Source organism: Drosophila kikkawai, chromosome X (genome assembly GCF_030179895.1).
Source record: "Drosophila kikkawai strain 14028-0561.14 chromosome X, DkikHiC1v2, whole genome shotgun sequence".
NCBI classification, from domain to species: domain Eukaryota; kingdom Metazoa; phylum Arthropoda; class Insecta; order Diptera; family Drosophilidae; genus Drosophila; species Drosophila kikkawai.
In genome coordinates this window covers 18,975,737-18,994,213 of record NC_091733.1, presented here as the reverse complement: position 1 = coordinate 18,994,213, position 18,477 = coordinate 18,975,737, and the positions used below count along the sequence as shown (strand labels likewise).

Here is an 18,477-nt window from a genome sequence, read left to right as displayed (position 1 = left end):
CAGGATGCCAATCAAAGGCAGTGCCTCAATGACATTATTGCTTTTAATTTATTTTGAATTTCTCACCACTCCGCCCAGCTATGGGTTTTCCTCTTCCCTTTTCTCCTTTTCCCTTTCCTTTTCCTTTTCCCTCTTTCCCGGCGACTCTGTTAAAAGTTTTCATTACTGTTTGTTAGTTGACGATGTCGCTTTTAGTTAGTAAATGTCCTGCTTCCTCCCCCGCTTTTTATGATTTATGCCCGGCCAAGTTTTAAGACAGCCCGGCAGCACCATGACAAAGCCTTTGTTATGCATCTTTTAATTTGGTCAATAAATGTCGGCCCGGGGGGAGGGGAGCCGGGCGGGACGGATGGGATTTCCACGGGATGGGTTTGATTAGGCCCTGGGTTTATGGGTCCGGGATAAATGCCGTTATGGCCAATTTGCTTGAACACGTTCACTCATTAGTTTACGGCCATCCCTCACTGTTGGCGAGTAAAAGCGACGGAGGACGAGGACGATTGGCCTTGTCAAACAATGGCCTTGAGGGACCTCAACTCGTTGGGGTAGAAGGACGAGGGTGGGCGAAAAGTATATATTTTGTCTTTTTCTTGAAGTGTTGCTTAGGCAAAAAAAAAAAAAAATGAGAAGACTAATTTTGAGCTAATTATTGATATAATTTTTGGGTATTTATTAAGAATAGAGTAACTAGTAACTAGTAACTAGTAGCGAGTAACAACTAACTACTAAAATAGAAAGCATAAATCTACTGACACCTAATAGCTATATGTTAGCCCAGGACCCGATATATATAGATAAAATCAAGCAGATTATATTTCGCTAACATTTTGGGTTAATTTTCCCAAAGTACTTCCCAAAAGAAACCCTCGCCCAAGCTCTCCTCAGTTAACCCATCGCCCACTCAGTGCTCAAGGCTCATGTGCTGCTGTGCTCCTGGCCTGTTGTTCAATTATTTTACAATCAACTTTTGAGAAAACATCAATAGATATCACCGGGAGGGCTTAAGACAGCAGGAAATTTTCTTTTCTCCCTGAGTTGACAGTCACAGTGTGGAAGTGACACACTAGGAAAAATTTGTACCATTAAGTAAACTAAATATTTCCCAGTAAATGGAAACAAATTTAATGTCAAGTGCAGTTTAAGTTGAAATATTTAAAGAATATTTTATAAAAGTGCTAGTTTATGATAAAATACAAATAGTATTTCTCCCTGTACAGCCTGGATTTCTATCTGTAGGCGCACCTTTTGTTCCGCCTCCAACAACGATGCTGATTATATCGAGTAGGAGTCGCTGGCGGAGACTGGGAGGGAGTCCTTCGTCGGCTCAAATTCGCATTTGTTCCACTTATTCCACTTGAACGCTTCGTTAAGAGCAAATTTTTCCACAGTTTTTACTTTGTTGTTGCCGCGGGCAAGCAGTGCATGCCCGGGATGCCGAACTGCTTTCGGAAACAATTGTCACAGCAAGAAAAGGACAGCGGCAAGAAAGGACACCAACATGGACAGGAAAAGGGACAGGAATAGAGACAGGAATAGGGAAAGGGACAGGAACAGGGAGAGAGACAAGGACACGGACACGGACACCAACACGGACGTGGATGCGTTCCACGTGAAGCCTATCAAGTGAAAGTACCGTGAATGGTCCACAGTGGAAAAAGGCATAGACTTTGTTTAAGGATCTGTACACAAAGAGGATGTTGTATTTATTTAAAGATAATAATAATAGCCAACATTAATAATGCCAAGTAATATATGTTTCACCTTCTTTGCCTTAATAATTACCAACTTGTAAGTTCCAGAAACACTTTAAAAATCTATAGTGGCATTATCACACTTATAATCTCCCAAAGAGCTCTCTATTTTCTCCAAGTGTACCCTGGTGTAAGGTCTAAGAAAAGGTGCTGTGCCGGATCCTTGGGAATGACAACGAGGAGCCAGGACCACGCAGCAACGACCTTCGCAGAGTGGGTAGGCGTACGTGCTTCGCTTAGCGCTCGCCAAGAAACCATCGCCTGGCTCCCATCCCACTTTCCACCCTTCACTTCCCACTTCCCAAATCCCAACTCCTGCGAAGCACTGGCCAAGATTAGCCGCGCATTAGGGATGACAATCGAAGGACAGGGGGCGCTGCAGGAGACTCTAAAGCGAAGCTAACTGCAGAGGACGTTGACAAAGTTTTGCACAAAAACGATGTCTGAGCTGACAGCCAAGTTGCCGCCAGCGATGGCCGGAAATCACCTGCAAGGAGTGGCCTCCTGCCACCTGCTCCACGATCCTACGCTTGGAATGCAACAAATGCCCCCAACGCTGTCCTCAACTTTTATGACAGTTTTCATTTGCTGCCACCGCCGCACAGTAGCGCCTTTCCACATTTTGCATGGCAAAAATCATAACTTTTAAACCAAATTAAATAATCGAAAGATTTTAACGGAATTTGATAGGTAATTGTTCTTAAATTTATATATGTACTGCCATTAAAATAGTTTGATTACAGATCGAACGTTTTTGCAAACACGACTTTTTAGATTTTTGCAACGCAAATTGTTCGATAGGCACTACTGTGCGCTGTTCGAGCCCTTCTCTTTTTCAGAATTTTCCACCTTTCCCTTCCTTTCCTTTCCCATACTCTCCATTCAATTTTTTCTTCCCGTTTTGGTGGTATCCTTGCGGCTTGTTTGGGTTTTTAGTTTCCAGCGCAAAGCGGCCGCAATTTGTGCTTGTACATTTTTTTTCGCCGTGTAAATGCTTTACAAAAACAATGTCTTTGACTGGGCCAAGTTAAGGAGTCACGTGTGTGTGTTTGTGTGTGCTGGAACGAGTGTCGCTGACAAGCTCGTCGTGTAATTTATGATTTATGCCATTTGGACTGACAGTCGCTGGCAGTCCTGGCCTGGAAATATAATTGCCAGCCAGCCTCCTATGACCTTCCTTTGCCGCTTGTCGTGAGCAGTTGCCGCTGACATTCCACTTCGTTTCGCCTGACTTTCGACTCTCTTAGCCTTTTTTTGGGGTATTATAATTCTGACCAGGACCCTGTAACGCGGAAAACAAGGCGCAATTGATGTCTGAAAGTTGGAATTCGGTCAGCTTTTGGGAAATTAATCGCAATTTAAATATGTTAAAGGAAGGAATGTTTTTAGGAAAGGATATCTTTTATATGGCATAATGTGCTTCTTGGCAAGGTGATTCGTCTTTGTCCTTGAACTACACAAAGATAGGGGAGATAAGATGACCCTTCAAGTTTTGTTTGCCCCCAAAGGCCTGGCCCACAGGCTTTCCTTTGTCTCTCCGCTGGTTTTCCCGGGCTCACTAATGAAGCAGAAGTTCCAGACCTACGTCGGTGTCGGTGCCGAACTTCTCAAGTGTAAGTAAATTAGAAAAGGGTTTTCCAGGCGAAACTAGTAACATGCCAGCAGCATCGGGAGAGCGTCTTTGATTGAAGGCGTAAAAACTTGCAGCGGCAGCGGAGGAGGAGGAGGAGGAGGGAGAGTTTTCCGCCGGGCGACATTGTTTGTTTTGGGGCTTATGCTTCGGTTTGCCACTGTTTACTGTTTACTGTTCACCGTTTCTTTCTTTTTCGGTTGCCTGTTTAATAAAGCAATAAATAAGACGCTCGACTGCATTCGTGGCAGTGGGAAAGGCGGAAAAGCGACGAGGCGAACCGAGCACGTAAGGAAATTGCCAGGCCTGAGCCCTCGCCTGAGCCTGATTGGCAAGATGCTCGGCACTCGGCACTCGATTGGCCCGGAGATGTGTCGAGCGATGTGTTTAAGGATGATTGATTGCGGGCCTTAACTCAATGGGCGGCATGACATCGATAAATGCCCGGCATTGGCATTGCCGGGGCGAGCATTTTGAACGGGGGAAAGTCAGGCCCAAGACCTTGGACAAGGAGGGGAATTATTCAGAGCAAGTGCCGAATTAACACACTCTTAAATAGGTGCTGTGATATGTATTTATTTCCGTTCAAACGACTTTTGGCTGGATTTGAATAAACTCAAACCTTCAGGGGAAGTTTAAACCGTTCAAACCGGGTTTCAATTAGGAAACTATGTAGATTCATCGATAGTCTATTCGAATTTCTATTTGGACAGAGCATATACCCGCATCCTTGACCCTCATCCCAGCTGCTCCTCCAACTCCTTGCGGGCTATTTTGATTTGGGAGCCAAGTATGCTAATAAAAAGTAAGCAAGATGGAGGCAACAGGCACCGTGATGGTGTGCTGAAAGCCAACAAATATGCAAAGTGAAGGCGGAAAGGCAGCACCAGATCGAAATAGCCCTCGAAGGAGCCACGTAGGTACAGGTACGCATTTTGCGATGCGAATATACAAGATGTGCCGGCGTGTGCGAGCGTATATATAGTATTTGTATTTGCTTTAAATCACTCATACGCAACGTTTTCCATTTTGAATAATTTATCATTGTGCTGCAAAAACGCTTTTCCATTGCCTGGCAGATGGAAATGGAAACGAACACGGATATATGGAGTTGAGCGATTGCAAGTCGCATGAATTTTTCATGCAGACACGCAGAATATTACTCATACGACTCATCGGTCATATTTTATATTGTCTTTGCGGCCCGTGGCCCATAAAAACGCATAAATGGAAGGAAAGGCAGAAGGGAGCCTTCAAATTTCACGGAAATTAGCATAAGGAGCCCATCAATGGAGCGCGCCGAGGAGTTATGGTTAACCAGGCCTGTTTGATTTTCCACTGTTCTGCTAATGACACTCGCAGGACACGTTCCAGGAGACGATGGCGACGGCAACAGCTTTTCATAAACCGCAAGTGTCCGATCCTAACGAGCTAAACGGTGGGCGAGTGTCCTTGCCGTCAGGTGGCTGTTATCGTTGTCTCTCGCCACGGTTCCTTCCCCCTTTCGCTGCCGCGTCGCCGCGTTTTCCGGCTTCGATTGCCGGAGGCGTCGAAAATTCGGAAGCGAAATTGAATAAAATTGCCCGGGCAACAACAATAGCGGCATGAAATAATAATAAGCAGGGACGACGCTGGTCCTCTGATAAATCTTGCCCTCTCTTCCCCCTCCCGCTTGGCCACGTGTCCCGGATCCCGCATCCCGCATCGCGCATTCCGGATCCCGGATCCCGTCACGTAACGCAATTTCTTTTATTTTATTTTTATTTTAAGTGGCAGGGAGGTCTTATTTAAATGCCTCGCTGGCCGCGCCCTCGACCTTTGACACGGCACATTAGCGGAATTCGGGTTTCTCCGGGGCCGTCGGAATAATAAGGGTATATGTATGTACCGTTATATAGACATACGGCGAGGCAATCACCGAGCACGTAAATCAAAGCCCCTGACGAAGATAAACGATGGTCGGAGCCGGCGAGCACGCGTACCTGCTTATGTGTCACCTGGCAACACTCCGCCTCACCCCCCCCCTAATTGACAGAGCCGTGAAATGTTGATTTTCGATTTTTATAATTATTGTTCAGCGGCATAACACTGGGGGGAATAATTCTCCATTATAGCGAGAATATTCTAGAGAAGGGTTTGTATTTTCTTGGGCAAGATCCAAGTCCTGTGACATGTCTTGGTTTTATTTACAATAACTGCCTTATATTATACTATATTTGATATTTAATTTACCCAAATTGTAAAGCACTTATTACCCCCTTTTCTGCCCGTGTAAACCGTGAGTTGGCTGAGGAACTCTCGATGGGATGATAGGGTAAGCACACTTGAGATCATTAGCTGGTTTTTCTTTGTGCCTCCCCGAAAAAAATTGGCATCTCTCCCCACATTGCCCTGCCTTCTAAGTCCTTGCTGGAAAATTGACAGCTGACACACAGGGAAAGCGGCAGACAATTGTTGCTGTTTGCCAGCGTTTTTCCGGCTGCCATGACAGTCGTCGTTCGGTCGGTCGGCTTTTTGACTTTCACATTTTTTTTTTTCATTTTTTTCGCTTGTCTTCGAATGGATTTGATATCAGCGCGTCCTGTGAAGCGTATAGCGAAAAATATTAAACATTTCTTTGATTGATTTGCTTTCAGCCAGCATGGTGCCATGCCCACATCCGTCTTGGCACCTCAGCCCCCGTGAACGAGGATGATACATGCCTTTCAGAAGCAGCAGAAAATAACGAAGTACAGGCCTGAACTTATGACACATAAAAGCAAAATAGGACAATTCCTTGAGTGAGTTTTTCTGATGGAAGAGATACAACATTCCCCTAATCTTTCGTTAAAATTTACTTTAATTTCTCAGAGCTCGAGGGCTTGGAAATCGGTCTGTTCAAGGCGTTTTCCTTCGGCTCGAAACTTTCAAGGAGAAAGTGATTTTTTAATGCGTCGCTGAATATTAAAACTAATTTAATGAATGCACTACGACGACGTTGCGAATAAGACCAAGAAAAAAAATACAGATATATAAATATAAAGGAAGAAAGATGAGGAGTGGGAAGAGCACAAACAGATTTTGGGGGGTAATTCGGTTGACATTCTTTAACTTTTTTCGGAACCGAAAGCCGAAACTTTTTGCTTCTTATTTCTCCTCTTGCCGAGTTGCTTTTAGTCCTGTAAAAGGGACGTCTGCCTCCACTTCCCCGACTTCCCCTTGGCCTTTGCATTTGCCGTTAAGCAAGCAAACAAACAGACAGTCAAAGGCGGAAAGTGTGTGGGCGTGGCACTTGCCCACACACACACACAAACAGACACAATTTTAAAATGTTTTTCTGTGCGTGAAGAACAGCTTTGACTTTCGCCGAAAAGCGAAAAGAGAAGGAAAATGGCGAAAAGGCTTTTGCAAACGGCCACAGGGGGTAGAGGGGGGTGCACCGCCAAAAAGTTCAATAATTTAGTGGTATATTCTATTATTTTTTCTATTTTTAAAGCTGGTTTCTAATGGAAAGAACAAAAGGTGGATAAAATACTGTAAAAAAAAATTATTGAAATATATTATATTTAAAATAATATTCCTAGAATCTTTTCAGTGTATTTAACAATTGTTCCAAAAATTCTGAAATATCTTCTGCAGATACCGGTTCACACACACACACACCTGATGGTCAGGAAAACCCTCCAAAGGGTGGCAGGTGATCGACCCACTGCGGTTGCCTTTCCCAAAACAATAGGCCAAGGATTGGATGAGTAAACAAAAAAAAAGGGAGGGAAGAAAGGAAAAGGACGGGGAGGTGGACGAAGGACCGGCAGATGATAAAGTCGAGCCCGGACCCGGTCAATTGCATTTCCAATTGCGGCGCGGCCAAAGGATCGATTCGGGACGAGGTCCTGGGGGCTGCCAGTGACAATTTACTTGTAAAATCGACCGCAACAATTTCAATTGCAGCCGACCAGAGGTCACTTCTTATTTGCCCCATCTCGGCTCTCAATAATAAACTAAACTGCAAGAAATAAAAAGGAGAAGTCTACATCCTACTTGTTCGTATCACTTAACCAAATAAAATTAAGTGATTAAGTATTCTTAAGCTCTCTGTTTCAGGGATTCATTTTTAGTTAAAACTTAAAGTTGGATAGATTGATATTTTTTCTTTAAGGTTCTTTGCTCTCACTGTACTCTGCATACTGTGGCCTCCACAGTTATCCTGCTGGCTCGTTGTCCCTGCTCGTTGTGGCTGCGGTCGTTACTCAGGGCATTGACAATTCAATTGGCGCAATACCCTGTCTCCCCCACTCACACACACACACACACACACACACAATTACACTCTAATGAACTACACATATGCAAGGGGAACCCACACTCTCTTCCTGGATCCATTTTCAATTGGCGGCAACCTGCATCCATTCGCATCCTGCGGTGTCGCAGAAGCCTTGACTTGCGGTCGTCCCTTGCAAATGACTTCCTTTAGTGCCCCAAAAAGGCAAAGGCCAACAGCTAGTTGCCACTAAACTAAAGTTGAGTAAGAAAGGGGCTTTTAATAATAAACATAAATTGAGTTTACCAGTGGAAAAAGAGGAATTTTAATGGAAGCGAAAGCTTGGAAATACAGTAAATGGTTTAAAAATAACTAATTTTCGAAAGATAACAATTTTAAAGGTATACACCTGCAACAGTTTAGATTAGTTAAGCTCTTAAAGGCTGTGAAATAGTATATTTTTCAATTGAAATTATACTCTCATATCATATTTAACAGCTCGTAAGTAGTTCCATCAATTATTCCCATTAAAATGCAATACAAACCCGGAAGTGGTAGCCTTAAAAAATCGCTTGAAAATTGCTAAATCGCATGGAAAATGAAGCGACATGTGCAGGCTGCACCCCAGTTCTCCCCCTACAGCTCCTTGGGTCTGCGGCTGCTGTGTGCTGATATAATTCATGAACTAACATCTTGTGAGTAATAAGGCGTCTGGGAGGAAATGAACTGGCCCAGAAGCAGGAGCTGGAGCATGGGAAGGGGAACGGAAGTAATAAATGGCAAGCCGGTTGGCCTGTGATTAATTACACAGCATTTAGCCAGCTCATCAGCTTCGATGACCAAGACACTTCGCACTCAGTACACCGAAAATAGACCGCAGGGCCAATGCATATATCAAGTTGGGAATTCGACCCGCCGCCACACAAATATATCAATATAAGGGGGCCAGAAGCCCATAAGTCTAGGCACAAATCTGGAAATGTGCACGTCAGGCAAGTAATTTGCAAATTAATTGGAGTTAATACAACACGAAGGGGTTTCATATTTCCCTGACTAATCACACATACCTGGCAAACGGAATTAGTTATTAGAAAAACTCGTAAAAAACAAGGTAAGGTGAAGACGTACAAAGCAAGTAGAACCCAAGGAAGCCTCTCTAATCCTTGGGGAGGGGAAACAAAAGTTTCCCTTGCTGCAGGAAGCCCGGCAAGACGTAATCCGATAGTTTTGCGAGAGCACAAACAGAGCCGGAAATGGCTGACCGAAATAATTGCCAACGAGGCGGCACTGTACTTAATTGGCCTGTTTGCGACGATCCTTGAGACGCGCCTCTATAAACTGCTCGAGAATTTCCAGGACATCAGCCAGCCTCGAGCCATTCAGTTATGCACGTTGTCAAGCCCAAAATTAAAACGGACCAGGAGCAGGAGCCGAAGCAGGAGCAGGACCAGGACAACTCGCCATGGCAGGACTCTTGCCACTCACCTAATAAGCCAGCAAAGCGTACAAAATTTTCGAAAGTTTTATGGCCGCGCGAGAGAGCGACACTCAAACTCAAGGAAACTTGGCAGCAGCGGAATGGGGGGCGGCGGCATCACTCATACGCAGTGTAAGCCGTACGGTTTCCCCTCCAACGCTTTGTTTTCGCATTGTTTGCCGATTTCGTTGCGAGCTGAAAGTTTAGAGTTCATAGTTTAATTTGCTAATTGTTTAACAGCTGCAACAGCAACGGCAGTGGGGCAGCTGCAACTGCAACTGCAACTGCATTGCATCGCAGCTGCATTTTCATAATGAAAAGCGCGGAGGGGTGGGGTCGAGAGTGGGTGGATGGGGGCCACAACTTTTAGCTGAGCCCGCGGGGGCGGTGCTAAAATCCAAGCCGAAAACGACAGGCGACAGCTGGCTGCTGGCTGCTACTTACTGCGGCAGCTGCAGCAACAGCGGCAATCGCCGTCCTGTCGAGCGTAACGCCTTTTGACAAGTTTTCGCTGCAAAACTTTTACTTTTCCATTCCCGCTTCCCTTTCGGTCAAGTACTTTTGAAATTATAAGTAGCACAGGCGCCGCGAATTTTTCCCCGGCAAACTCACCGTGCGATTGCCCAAATTCTTGACGCGGCAGGTCAGGCGCACCGTCTTCCCGACGAGGCCAGTGATGTTGGTACCGATGGTCGTGTCGAAGGTGGGTCCTCCGGTTCCGGGCGTCGGCAAGTCCTGCAGGAAGTCCGTGAAAAAGCGCTTCGAGGCGCCCTCGCTGCTTCCTGTGAACAAGGGAAATTTTCAAAAAGTGTTGAATAAGTACAGGAGTGATGTAGAGTGAGTGCAGATTAAATGGTTGAGATAATGGCCAGGGACGTGTGACGGGCAGAATATCGTTTAGTCATAAATAAGGATGCTCTAAGGACTGTAAACAAATCTTTTGAATAAAATGTAAAATAAATTTAAGTATACATACGTTGCGGTAATTAATATTTATTAAATTCAAGATTCTGCTTTTTCAAAAGTGTTTAAACGAGAGTTTGCCAGTTTCTTTGCTGGAACAAAAACTATCTTAATTACGCATTACTCATCTTACTCTTTATATTGTCTTGGCTGAAACTCTGCTTTACAAATTACCAAAAAAAAAAGGAATTTCTCAGAACCTGTTGGCTTAGAAATCAACTAGCCCTGAGGTCCTGACAGGCCTGACATGCTAATGTCCAAAACTACAAAGACTCCTCCTTCGGCCCTCCGATCTTATCCTATATGACAGGTGGGCGTTGCCATTAAGTAGGCGGTGAAAGCGACATTTTCTCGGACTGCACTTTCTTTGTTTGCCCTTCTTGACTTGCTCTGTGGCTGTCGTATCTCAAGAAATAATTTTTAAACCAGTAGAATCGAGCCCTTTTGAGCTCTCCCCGGACTCGTGGCCTTATGGGATGGAGGAAGTCATTGAAAAATGCGCTTAACAAGTGTTGTAAGTGCCCCGCACACACACACACACCCAGACACACATGTGGGTGCTGGGGTGTGTGTATTGCCTAGCCCGGGCCATTTGTTGACAGCGTCATGTGGCGTTAATTGCCACTTTACAACGAGTGGCAATTTGGAGCCGATCGAAAGCCGGCTTCCTCTACACACTCACACCGAGGCAGAGCGGAAAATAACACACATACTATATTTATATGACGGTGTGATGGGAGAAACATGCACAAAGAAAAACTACAAACAACTCTTTGTTTATTTTATAAATAATATAAAAAGATTGATGTAATCTTGAAGACATTCCTGTTGATATTTTATAGAAATAACCATTATCCCCCCACATTCTAGCTAGTAGAATTTCCTTAGATAAGGTTCCCAGGGTTAAGCCCTGGTTTCTCTCTGTGCATCCTCTGTAAATACCCACACAGCCTGGGCTGGCTTACAGCTGCTGCGTCTACGCCCGCCTCCCAGCCGATGAAAGTGCAACAAAGAAGGCGAAAAAGTAAGGCACAGTCGAGAGCAAACAACAGCGAAAGGCGAAAATTAATGAAAATTGCCCCGAAAGGCAATTAATTAAATGATAAACGCCCATATTATATGCCCAGGAGCGTGTTTGCTGTTCTGTAAGCAGTTTATATAACATGTTGTACTCGGCGGAGCGAATATTTCGTAGATGCGATGGTGCGATGACGCCGATAACTGCCAGCCTCCTTTTCGGAACAACAAATTAAAGAGCGAGTGCGGAGTGTGCCTCTGGCCAGATAAGTTTCTGCCTCTGGAGGAAAGGCCCACTCACACACAGAGGCCACTTTCTGCAGGAGCAGTGAACTGGCCATAGTAATACCCTGCCACCTGCCACCTTCAACCTGCAACCTGCAATTCGCGGCATGAGTGTGCGCTGACTGTCTGCAGATTAGCCTAGGAATACCGGGGCATATTTCAAACATTTCGCTAAAAAACCAGAGAGGGGGCAACGGGACTCGTACAGAGCAAGAATTTCTAGCTAATTGCAAACACTTCAAAGGGAAACCCCCTCTGATATAAGCCACTAAGCAAACACATCCAGTTAGGATCCCGGGCCACACTCAATTTGAAAGTATAAACTCCATCCACATGCTTTTTGGGAATGCCAAACAGGTCACATTTAATTACTTTTCCCGGTGTAGCCATAACTTTTGCCGTTGTCGCGCGCAAACGTGACAAAGCAAACACACAGGTGAAACGAGGCAGGCGGAAACGGAAACGAAACGAAACGTAACGGAACGAAGCGGAGAGAATAAAAATGGCCGCTCCGAAATGGCAGCGACATTTGCAAAGTGTTAAGTGCCATTTTTGGCATCCCCTGATCTCTTAGCCAGCGGCACCTTCCTAGGTGTCGTGGTTGCAGGGGCGCTTTTGCGTTTTTGCACGACGATTACACCGACGATTATGCTGATGAGCAAGTGGATGAGGTTTTGGGTGGGTGGTTTGTGCTGGGTGTTGTGTGTGAGTGTGGGATGTTCTGTGCCCCAAGGCCTTCGGTGGCTGCAAGCCAATTAAAGGTGAACCGACAGTCCTGTGCTGTGTCACACTGGTCTCCCTCTCACTCTCACTCTCCTCCTGATCCTGGCTGCCCTTGGCTGTCGTCGGCTGATTTATGGCCGCCATTCACATGCACGTCTCAAACCCACACTCCTCACGCTCTCATATCTGTGCATAGCAGTGATGGTGTCCTCTGGGTAGCCGTACCTAAGGATAGGCCCAGGAAGTACCTAGCAGGAAGTTGTCACCTGATTAGCTGAAGGCAGAGGTACCTAAAACCCAGTTTGATCTTGAGAAAGTAACTTTAGCTAGCACACAAGGTGCATGACCCAAAAAAAAAGTGTTTCTAGAGTATATTTTTTGTTACTGAAACGAAACTATGTATTGTTTTGCAAAGTACCCTCAACTGTGCTCAGTGGCATCGCTGCCTCGCTGCCTGGCACGTCCTCGTTTTGGTTTTACAACTCTGCCAGAACGAATTATGTTATGCAAACACAAACACTCACTACTCACTCGTCCTCCCACCCACACATGGCCCTGTTATCCTGGCTGTCGCTGCTGCTGCTATTTGCTCAGCGTTTTATGCACTCGCTGTGGCGTCTCAGGCTCAGGCCCCGCGTAATTGAAGTTCATAATTATTTTATTAAACACATATACATATATATATATTTTTTTTGGGGCCCTCATCACATGTCCTTTGTCTTCTGGCCTTTTATGCTTTTTTTACGCAGCAAGGACTGGTCCCCGCTGTGCGTGATAATGTTTTGAGCATGCCATTCTAGGAGCTGCCGAGGCATCGTTAAGTTGTCAATTGCCAGGATAACGAAAGCGATGACAGGACTTAGGGAGCGGAGGCCTCTGGCGACAGTTGCTTAGGCATCGGAATTTTCACTTCTTAAAGCCAGCGGAAAACGTTTTCGTTTACCCATAAAGTACATATTTTAATCCATAGCGGGAGAATATTAAATCATAGGGGAAATCGGCAAAGATCAGCAATTATTCGGACGCCAAACTTCACTCGGAAATCGTAAATAAAACCCTCTACCGGGTGCTAAAAAAAAGTGCTGTGTAATATGAAAAAGTGGAAAACTCGACGATTACTTATATCAGATTTATGCGCCGAAATAATATTTTAAACTTTATTCGCGGGCCTGCCAGGTTGCAGCCAAAAAAAAAAGGATATTCCGAATAATAAAATAAATGGGATAATACACTTTTGAAATTTTGCATTGTCCGCTGCCGAAGGCTATAAAAATATGCAATTGAGGCATCAGCCATAGCCTTAATGCTGAAAAACACATTGTAGGCCCCACACAACCCCTTCGTCCTGTGCCTTCTCGCACATTTTTTGTTGTTGCCTTTTCAGGGATTTTATTTATCCGTACCTGTTGCTCTGCCCGCTCCCGCCCTGTCTACCCCCCCCCCCCAGAAAAAAAGGGGATATATATGGCCCGAAAAGGCTGACCCGGCTCTGGGGTCCAGTGAATGGCGATCTGTCCGCCAGGCCTGGCTGTTGCTTTTAACATTTATCATACGCAGTGTGGGCCCGGCTAAGTGCGCACTTAAGCGCCGCGCCGAGAGTGGGCGTGCATTCTGGTCCGAGTAAGAGCAAGAGTAAGAGTAAGAGCTGTAGCTGTAGCTGGAGCCAATTTGAACGGTTTTGGGGCAAAAATAAAATTATTTATTTGCATATAGAGGTATGGGAGAGGGAGGTACATACGTGCGACTGCAGTGGCCGGCGGGATTATTGGAAATTTCGCTAGGCATTTGGCCGAAAGTTAGCGGCTAAGCCAAGTCAACGCATCAAGTGCATCGTTCGTGACTGTGGCAGCGCCGGCGGGCATTTCCGGCCACTTCGAGTGGCACATGGCACATGGCACATGACGTGCACACCAGTGTACAGAGTGTGTAGTGGCACGAAAGCAAAGCAGAGAATGAGAGAGAGAGAGAGGAGAGGAGAGGGAGGGGGCACTCGAGGCGGGCGCAATCAATCCGTCATGCGTCATAAGTCCCAGTTCCGTCACCCCCTACGCCAAGAAGTATGCAAATAAAATTGTCAACGGGACTAAACGACGGCTCCTTGGGCTCTCCTTCCAGGACCCCCAAATTCGGGGGCTCTTCCTTATCGCCGGCAGACTCTTGACGTTGATGTCGCGCTGCCTTGAAAGTCTCCCATCGAGATAGATCCAAGCTATTTCCTCTCTTTCATCTCCAGGATGTGTGTCCTCTTCCCCACACACAGAAGAAAATCCTGGTGAGTTTGAGGTTTAAAATACTGTTGTAGGATATTGTAATACCAAAGATACAACGAGTTGATTATCTTAAGTGACCTTAAGACAAAAAACTATTAATTCTTCTTGTAAATAACTATTTTCCTGAGTGTATCCTAAGCCCACATGAGTCAGGCCCTCGCCACAAGCTGGAAATGGAAAAAACCAAGGGGACGGGGGCAGCTAATAGGCATTTATGTAAAAGTTAATCGCATGATATCCTGATAAAATCCACAAAAAGGAGATATATATATCCAGGACTTGTAGGTAAACTTTTCAATGCTGAGCTTCTACAAAAAGAGAAGGTGGACCTCAGCCACAGATTAGCATTCGAATGGAAAGCGGAAAGAGTCGCTTTGGCTTGCCAATTGAAAGTTTGCCTTTGATTGAAGGAGTGCCAGGAAAAAAAAGAGAAGAACTAAGTAGAGGAAATCGCTCTGGAGCAGCCCGAAGAGAAAGGTTTAAAGTCACAGAATAAATACTAGTTTTAAATCTTAAGAAATTTAGGTAAGTGTAAGCCCCGTTCTTATGGCTTTTAAATTAATGAAAATTCTATTGCCTGACAGCTCTGAAAGGTAGAGTACTTAAACAACCCTAAGACAAAGAGGTCTCGCCCTGGGTTTTAGAGGAAACTAAATCAGAGGCCAAACCGCCGCCAAAGTCCATTAGGTCAGACACTATGGGTTATATATCAAATTTTGACAGCTTAAGAGAAGGGAAATGTTAAAAACACTCTTATCTAGCACAGGTCAACACTGTAAATAAAAAGTATAACTAAATGGATGAATATTTTATTATTTCAAAGGTAAAAGTCTATATCCAAAAAATGTAATTTATTAAGAAAAAGTCATGGGGAAAAGCTTTAAGAATGCTGGTTGTTCTTACAGTCTCATATCCTTGGGGCTTACTTTGGGGTTTCCCATGCAAATTTAAGCATTTCCCATATGAGAAACCACCCCGAAATCCATAACCCCTTGCCACCCCCCCCTTTGAATAGATTTTCAATTTTTTTTTGCCAGGCACTTCCGCCCGTGCAGCTGCCCTCTGACGCTTTATAATTCACTAACTTGGCAATTTTCTTCAGTTGGCCAGTCAAGTCCAGGCCATAATGCCTTTTCGGTTGGTCAGAAATTGAACTCATTTGCATATAAGCGTGTAATATATTGTTGACCCGGCTTGCGGCTGCCTCGGGGGTCGCAAGGGGCTGCGGGGCTGTCGCCTAATGGCCCTGGCAGCCAATCAAACCATGACATTTGCAAAAAAAAAAAAAATATAGAGAGAGAAAAAAAAGAACAAGAAAAATGGAGAAAATAGAAAAATAAAAAAAAAAGTGAAAAGCGAAACGAGCAAGAAACTAGCTTAAAACGAAGGAAACCTCCACCCGCCGCCACAGTTTGCCATTCACTTTTTTTTCCCGGGACTTTACGAAAATCGAGTGGAAATGCCACCCCTCCGTTGGCTATCTTCCCGCCGTCCTTCACCCACTTTCCTTGGCTCACCACCCCCTCACAGCACCAACGTTCAGTGCGTTCTTTTTTACACGGACTGCCATTTGAATGTCAAATGAGTTTTGTGCCAAGTTAAGCAATTTTACATTTTCAATTGGCTCCTTTTCATAATTTCCGTGGCATTTTTTATATATATTTTTTTCCTGAACTTACAGAACTGCAAAAATAAATTACAGTTTGAAATCACTTGAGACGGTGTGTCTGAGGGAGGGGGGTTGTGTATGTGTGTGTTAACCTCTTGGTGTTTGAGTTAATGAGCCATTGCCTTATTAGGCATACACTTGGGCTTATTTCTGGGTGGGTTTTTCAGGTGATTTCAAATGATTTTAGACTTGATAAGAAAAGCATATCCTAGGAAATACATTTTGATAATATTTTTCTATAAGTTAACAGATATTTTGACGAATTTTGGAAAGAAAGAATATAGAATAAAATGCTTTCTTGCAAAGGAAAAACTTTAGCTTAGGATATGAGACTCTGCTCTGTAATTATTTTGTATAAATTAAAAGTTTACCAAGGCTTAGACACCGAAATCAAAGCTCCTTGGATATTGACAGGCGTCAGTGGGAACATTCACAACAGCCCGAGAGCGGTGGCAACATCGAAAACAGTTGCACCAGCAACATCTAACTCAGTGCCAGCAGCAACATGCAACCACAAGTGTTGCATCTGAGGGGAGCAAAGTGGGGGAGATGCTATTGCCGTTGCTATTGCTATTGCTGTCCGGTCGGCCTGTGTTCGCCCTTGGGGGCGTGTCAGCTACAGGACACTGTTGCCAGGAGATGTAGGCATGTGGGCGAGCCTTGACCACAGGCCACTGACCTCCCCTCCCCCCGGGAGGGCCACGCCCACAACGCATGCGCAACATGCTAATTTTGCAGCCCACAAGTAGCCATCAAACGCAGCTGCAGGACTCACTACTAGGAGGTGGAGGCCAACATACTGGGAGCCCTCGTTGCGCCTGCCTGATTTTCAATTTCAATTTTGGACGATAAATGCATCCTGGCCGGCTGCAACTCCTTGGAGGATGAAAAACGCAATGCCCGGCTCGTTTATCATGGCTGCATATTGCTGACCACAGAATGCAGCGATATTTATGCTGGGACCAACCGCCCGCTGTCCACCCACCGCCGTTATCCTGGCCCAAGGATATCTTCCGAGGCAATGAAGATATGGTTGAGATATCTTGACATTCCCAAGAGAATTTCGACAGGTTTTTCCCTTGCTAAAAATATATTTCTCAGAGAGACTAAAGTGCTGGCTGGTTAATTTTTCTCATATTTAATATTTAAACTTCAAATAATTCAAAGAGAGACACAAGTCCTGCTGGCCCTAAGTGAACATTTTGTTTGGAATATATATTTCATATAGTATTTATGGCTCGGAGTACAAGGAACTCGTTAAATGTTAGCCGAGAGAAAATATTAGTTCAGCTCCCCAAGCTAGGAAATTTAATCCACTCCGAACAGAGCATTTCTTTTCCGTAGGATGCTTGAACATTTAATGGCGACTGCTCAGCGGGCGATTCGTTTTCAGATACTTTAGGGTATTACGGCTTCTTTACGGCCCTCGCTCGCTCCTCGGCCCCTGCCAAAGCCCGGTGGTAGGTATGACCGGCATGTCATGTCGCCGTTGTCATTTTTGTCAGTGTTATCACAGCAGCTGAAGCTTTGCTTGATACACAGCCCCGCGGGTGTCCTGCGTCCTGCGCCCTCCTGCCCCGATGCTCTTCCTGCCGGTTGCCAGTCCCCATTCGCTGTTAGCCATTCGCCCATCGTCGTCACCGTCGTTCTGCTTGTCATTAGAATTATGTCATTGTTCAGCCAAGTGCGCCGGTGACGACGACGACGACAGCCACATCAGCAGTGGCCGCAGCAGCAATAGCAGCCACATCGCAGCAACATCAGCGCTGCAGCAGCAACTTTGGTTGCAGTTTTACAGCGAATACACTTGGAGAAACATGCCAAACTTACCTGAATTCAAAGAACAGAAGGCTTATACTTAAAACTTTGCATTAATATATTATTTATTTAGTATTCAGGAGTTGCCAAAGCTTCCTAACTCATACTCCCGTTTTCTCTGAGTGTTGGCTGGGCCTGCACTCTCGCCGCGAATGTGTATGTGTCGCTTTGCGTTGGCATTTTACGCGCTCACATCTAAACTGACATTCCAATTATTCTTATTGCATCAGGACATCAGAGGAACATTGCCCAGATCCCCGTGCCGTGGGCCACTAGCTCGAAGCCAGCACGGTTATAAATGGCACAGCGTCTTTTCAATTCGACTAAGTCACTCATTCAGCGGGCCAGCAAGTCATTCAGTCGCCGAGTCACTCAGTCAGCCAGTAAACCATTCAGTCAGTCAGTCAGTCAGTCATTCAGTCGGTGACATTTCGCGGTTATTTTTCATATTTTCCCCCTCCATATGTACACAGAGTCCCTTAACTATTTAGCACGAGAGGAAATGCTCTGAGATGGCCCCGCCGATAGGGTTAAATTGGGGTCAGGACTTCCTGATTTATGTCCTGCGTTGAGTCCAGTTGAACTGAAGAACTTTTGACAGCTGCCCACATAGCGCGTAATTTATAAGGACCTA

The 18,477-nt window shown here is 45.2% G+C and overlaps 1 protein-coding gene across 5 annotated transcripts in view; it reads right to left on the bottom strand.

The window, feature by feature from the left end:
- Nucleotides 1–18,477, bottom strand: part of dpr8 (defective proboscis extension response 8) — a 133,980-nt gene that overhangs the window by 20,536 nt on the left and 94,967 nt on the right. For all 5 annotated transcript variants that reach the window (XM_070288277.1, XM_070288279.1, XM_070288275.1 and 2 more), the window contains one exon: nucleotides 9,711–9,880. In XM_070288277.1, coding sequence (XP_070144378.1) covers nucleotides 9,711–9,880 — 170 coding nt within the window. The remainder of the gene's footprint in view (nucleotides 1–9,710; nucleotides 9,881–18,477) is intronic.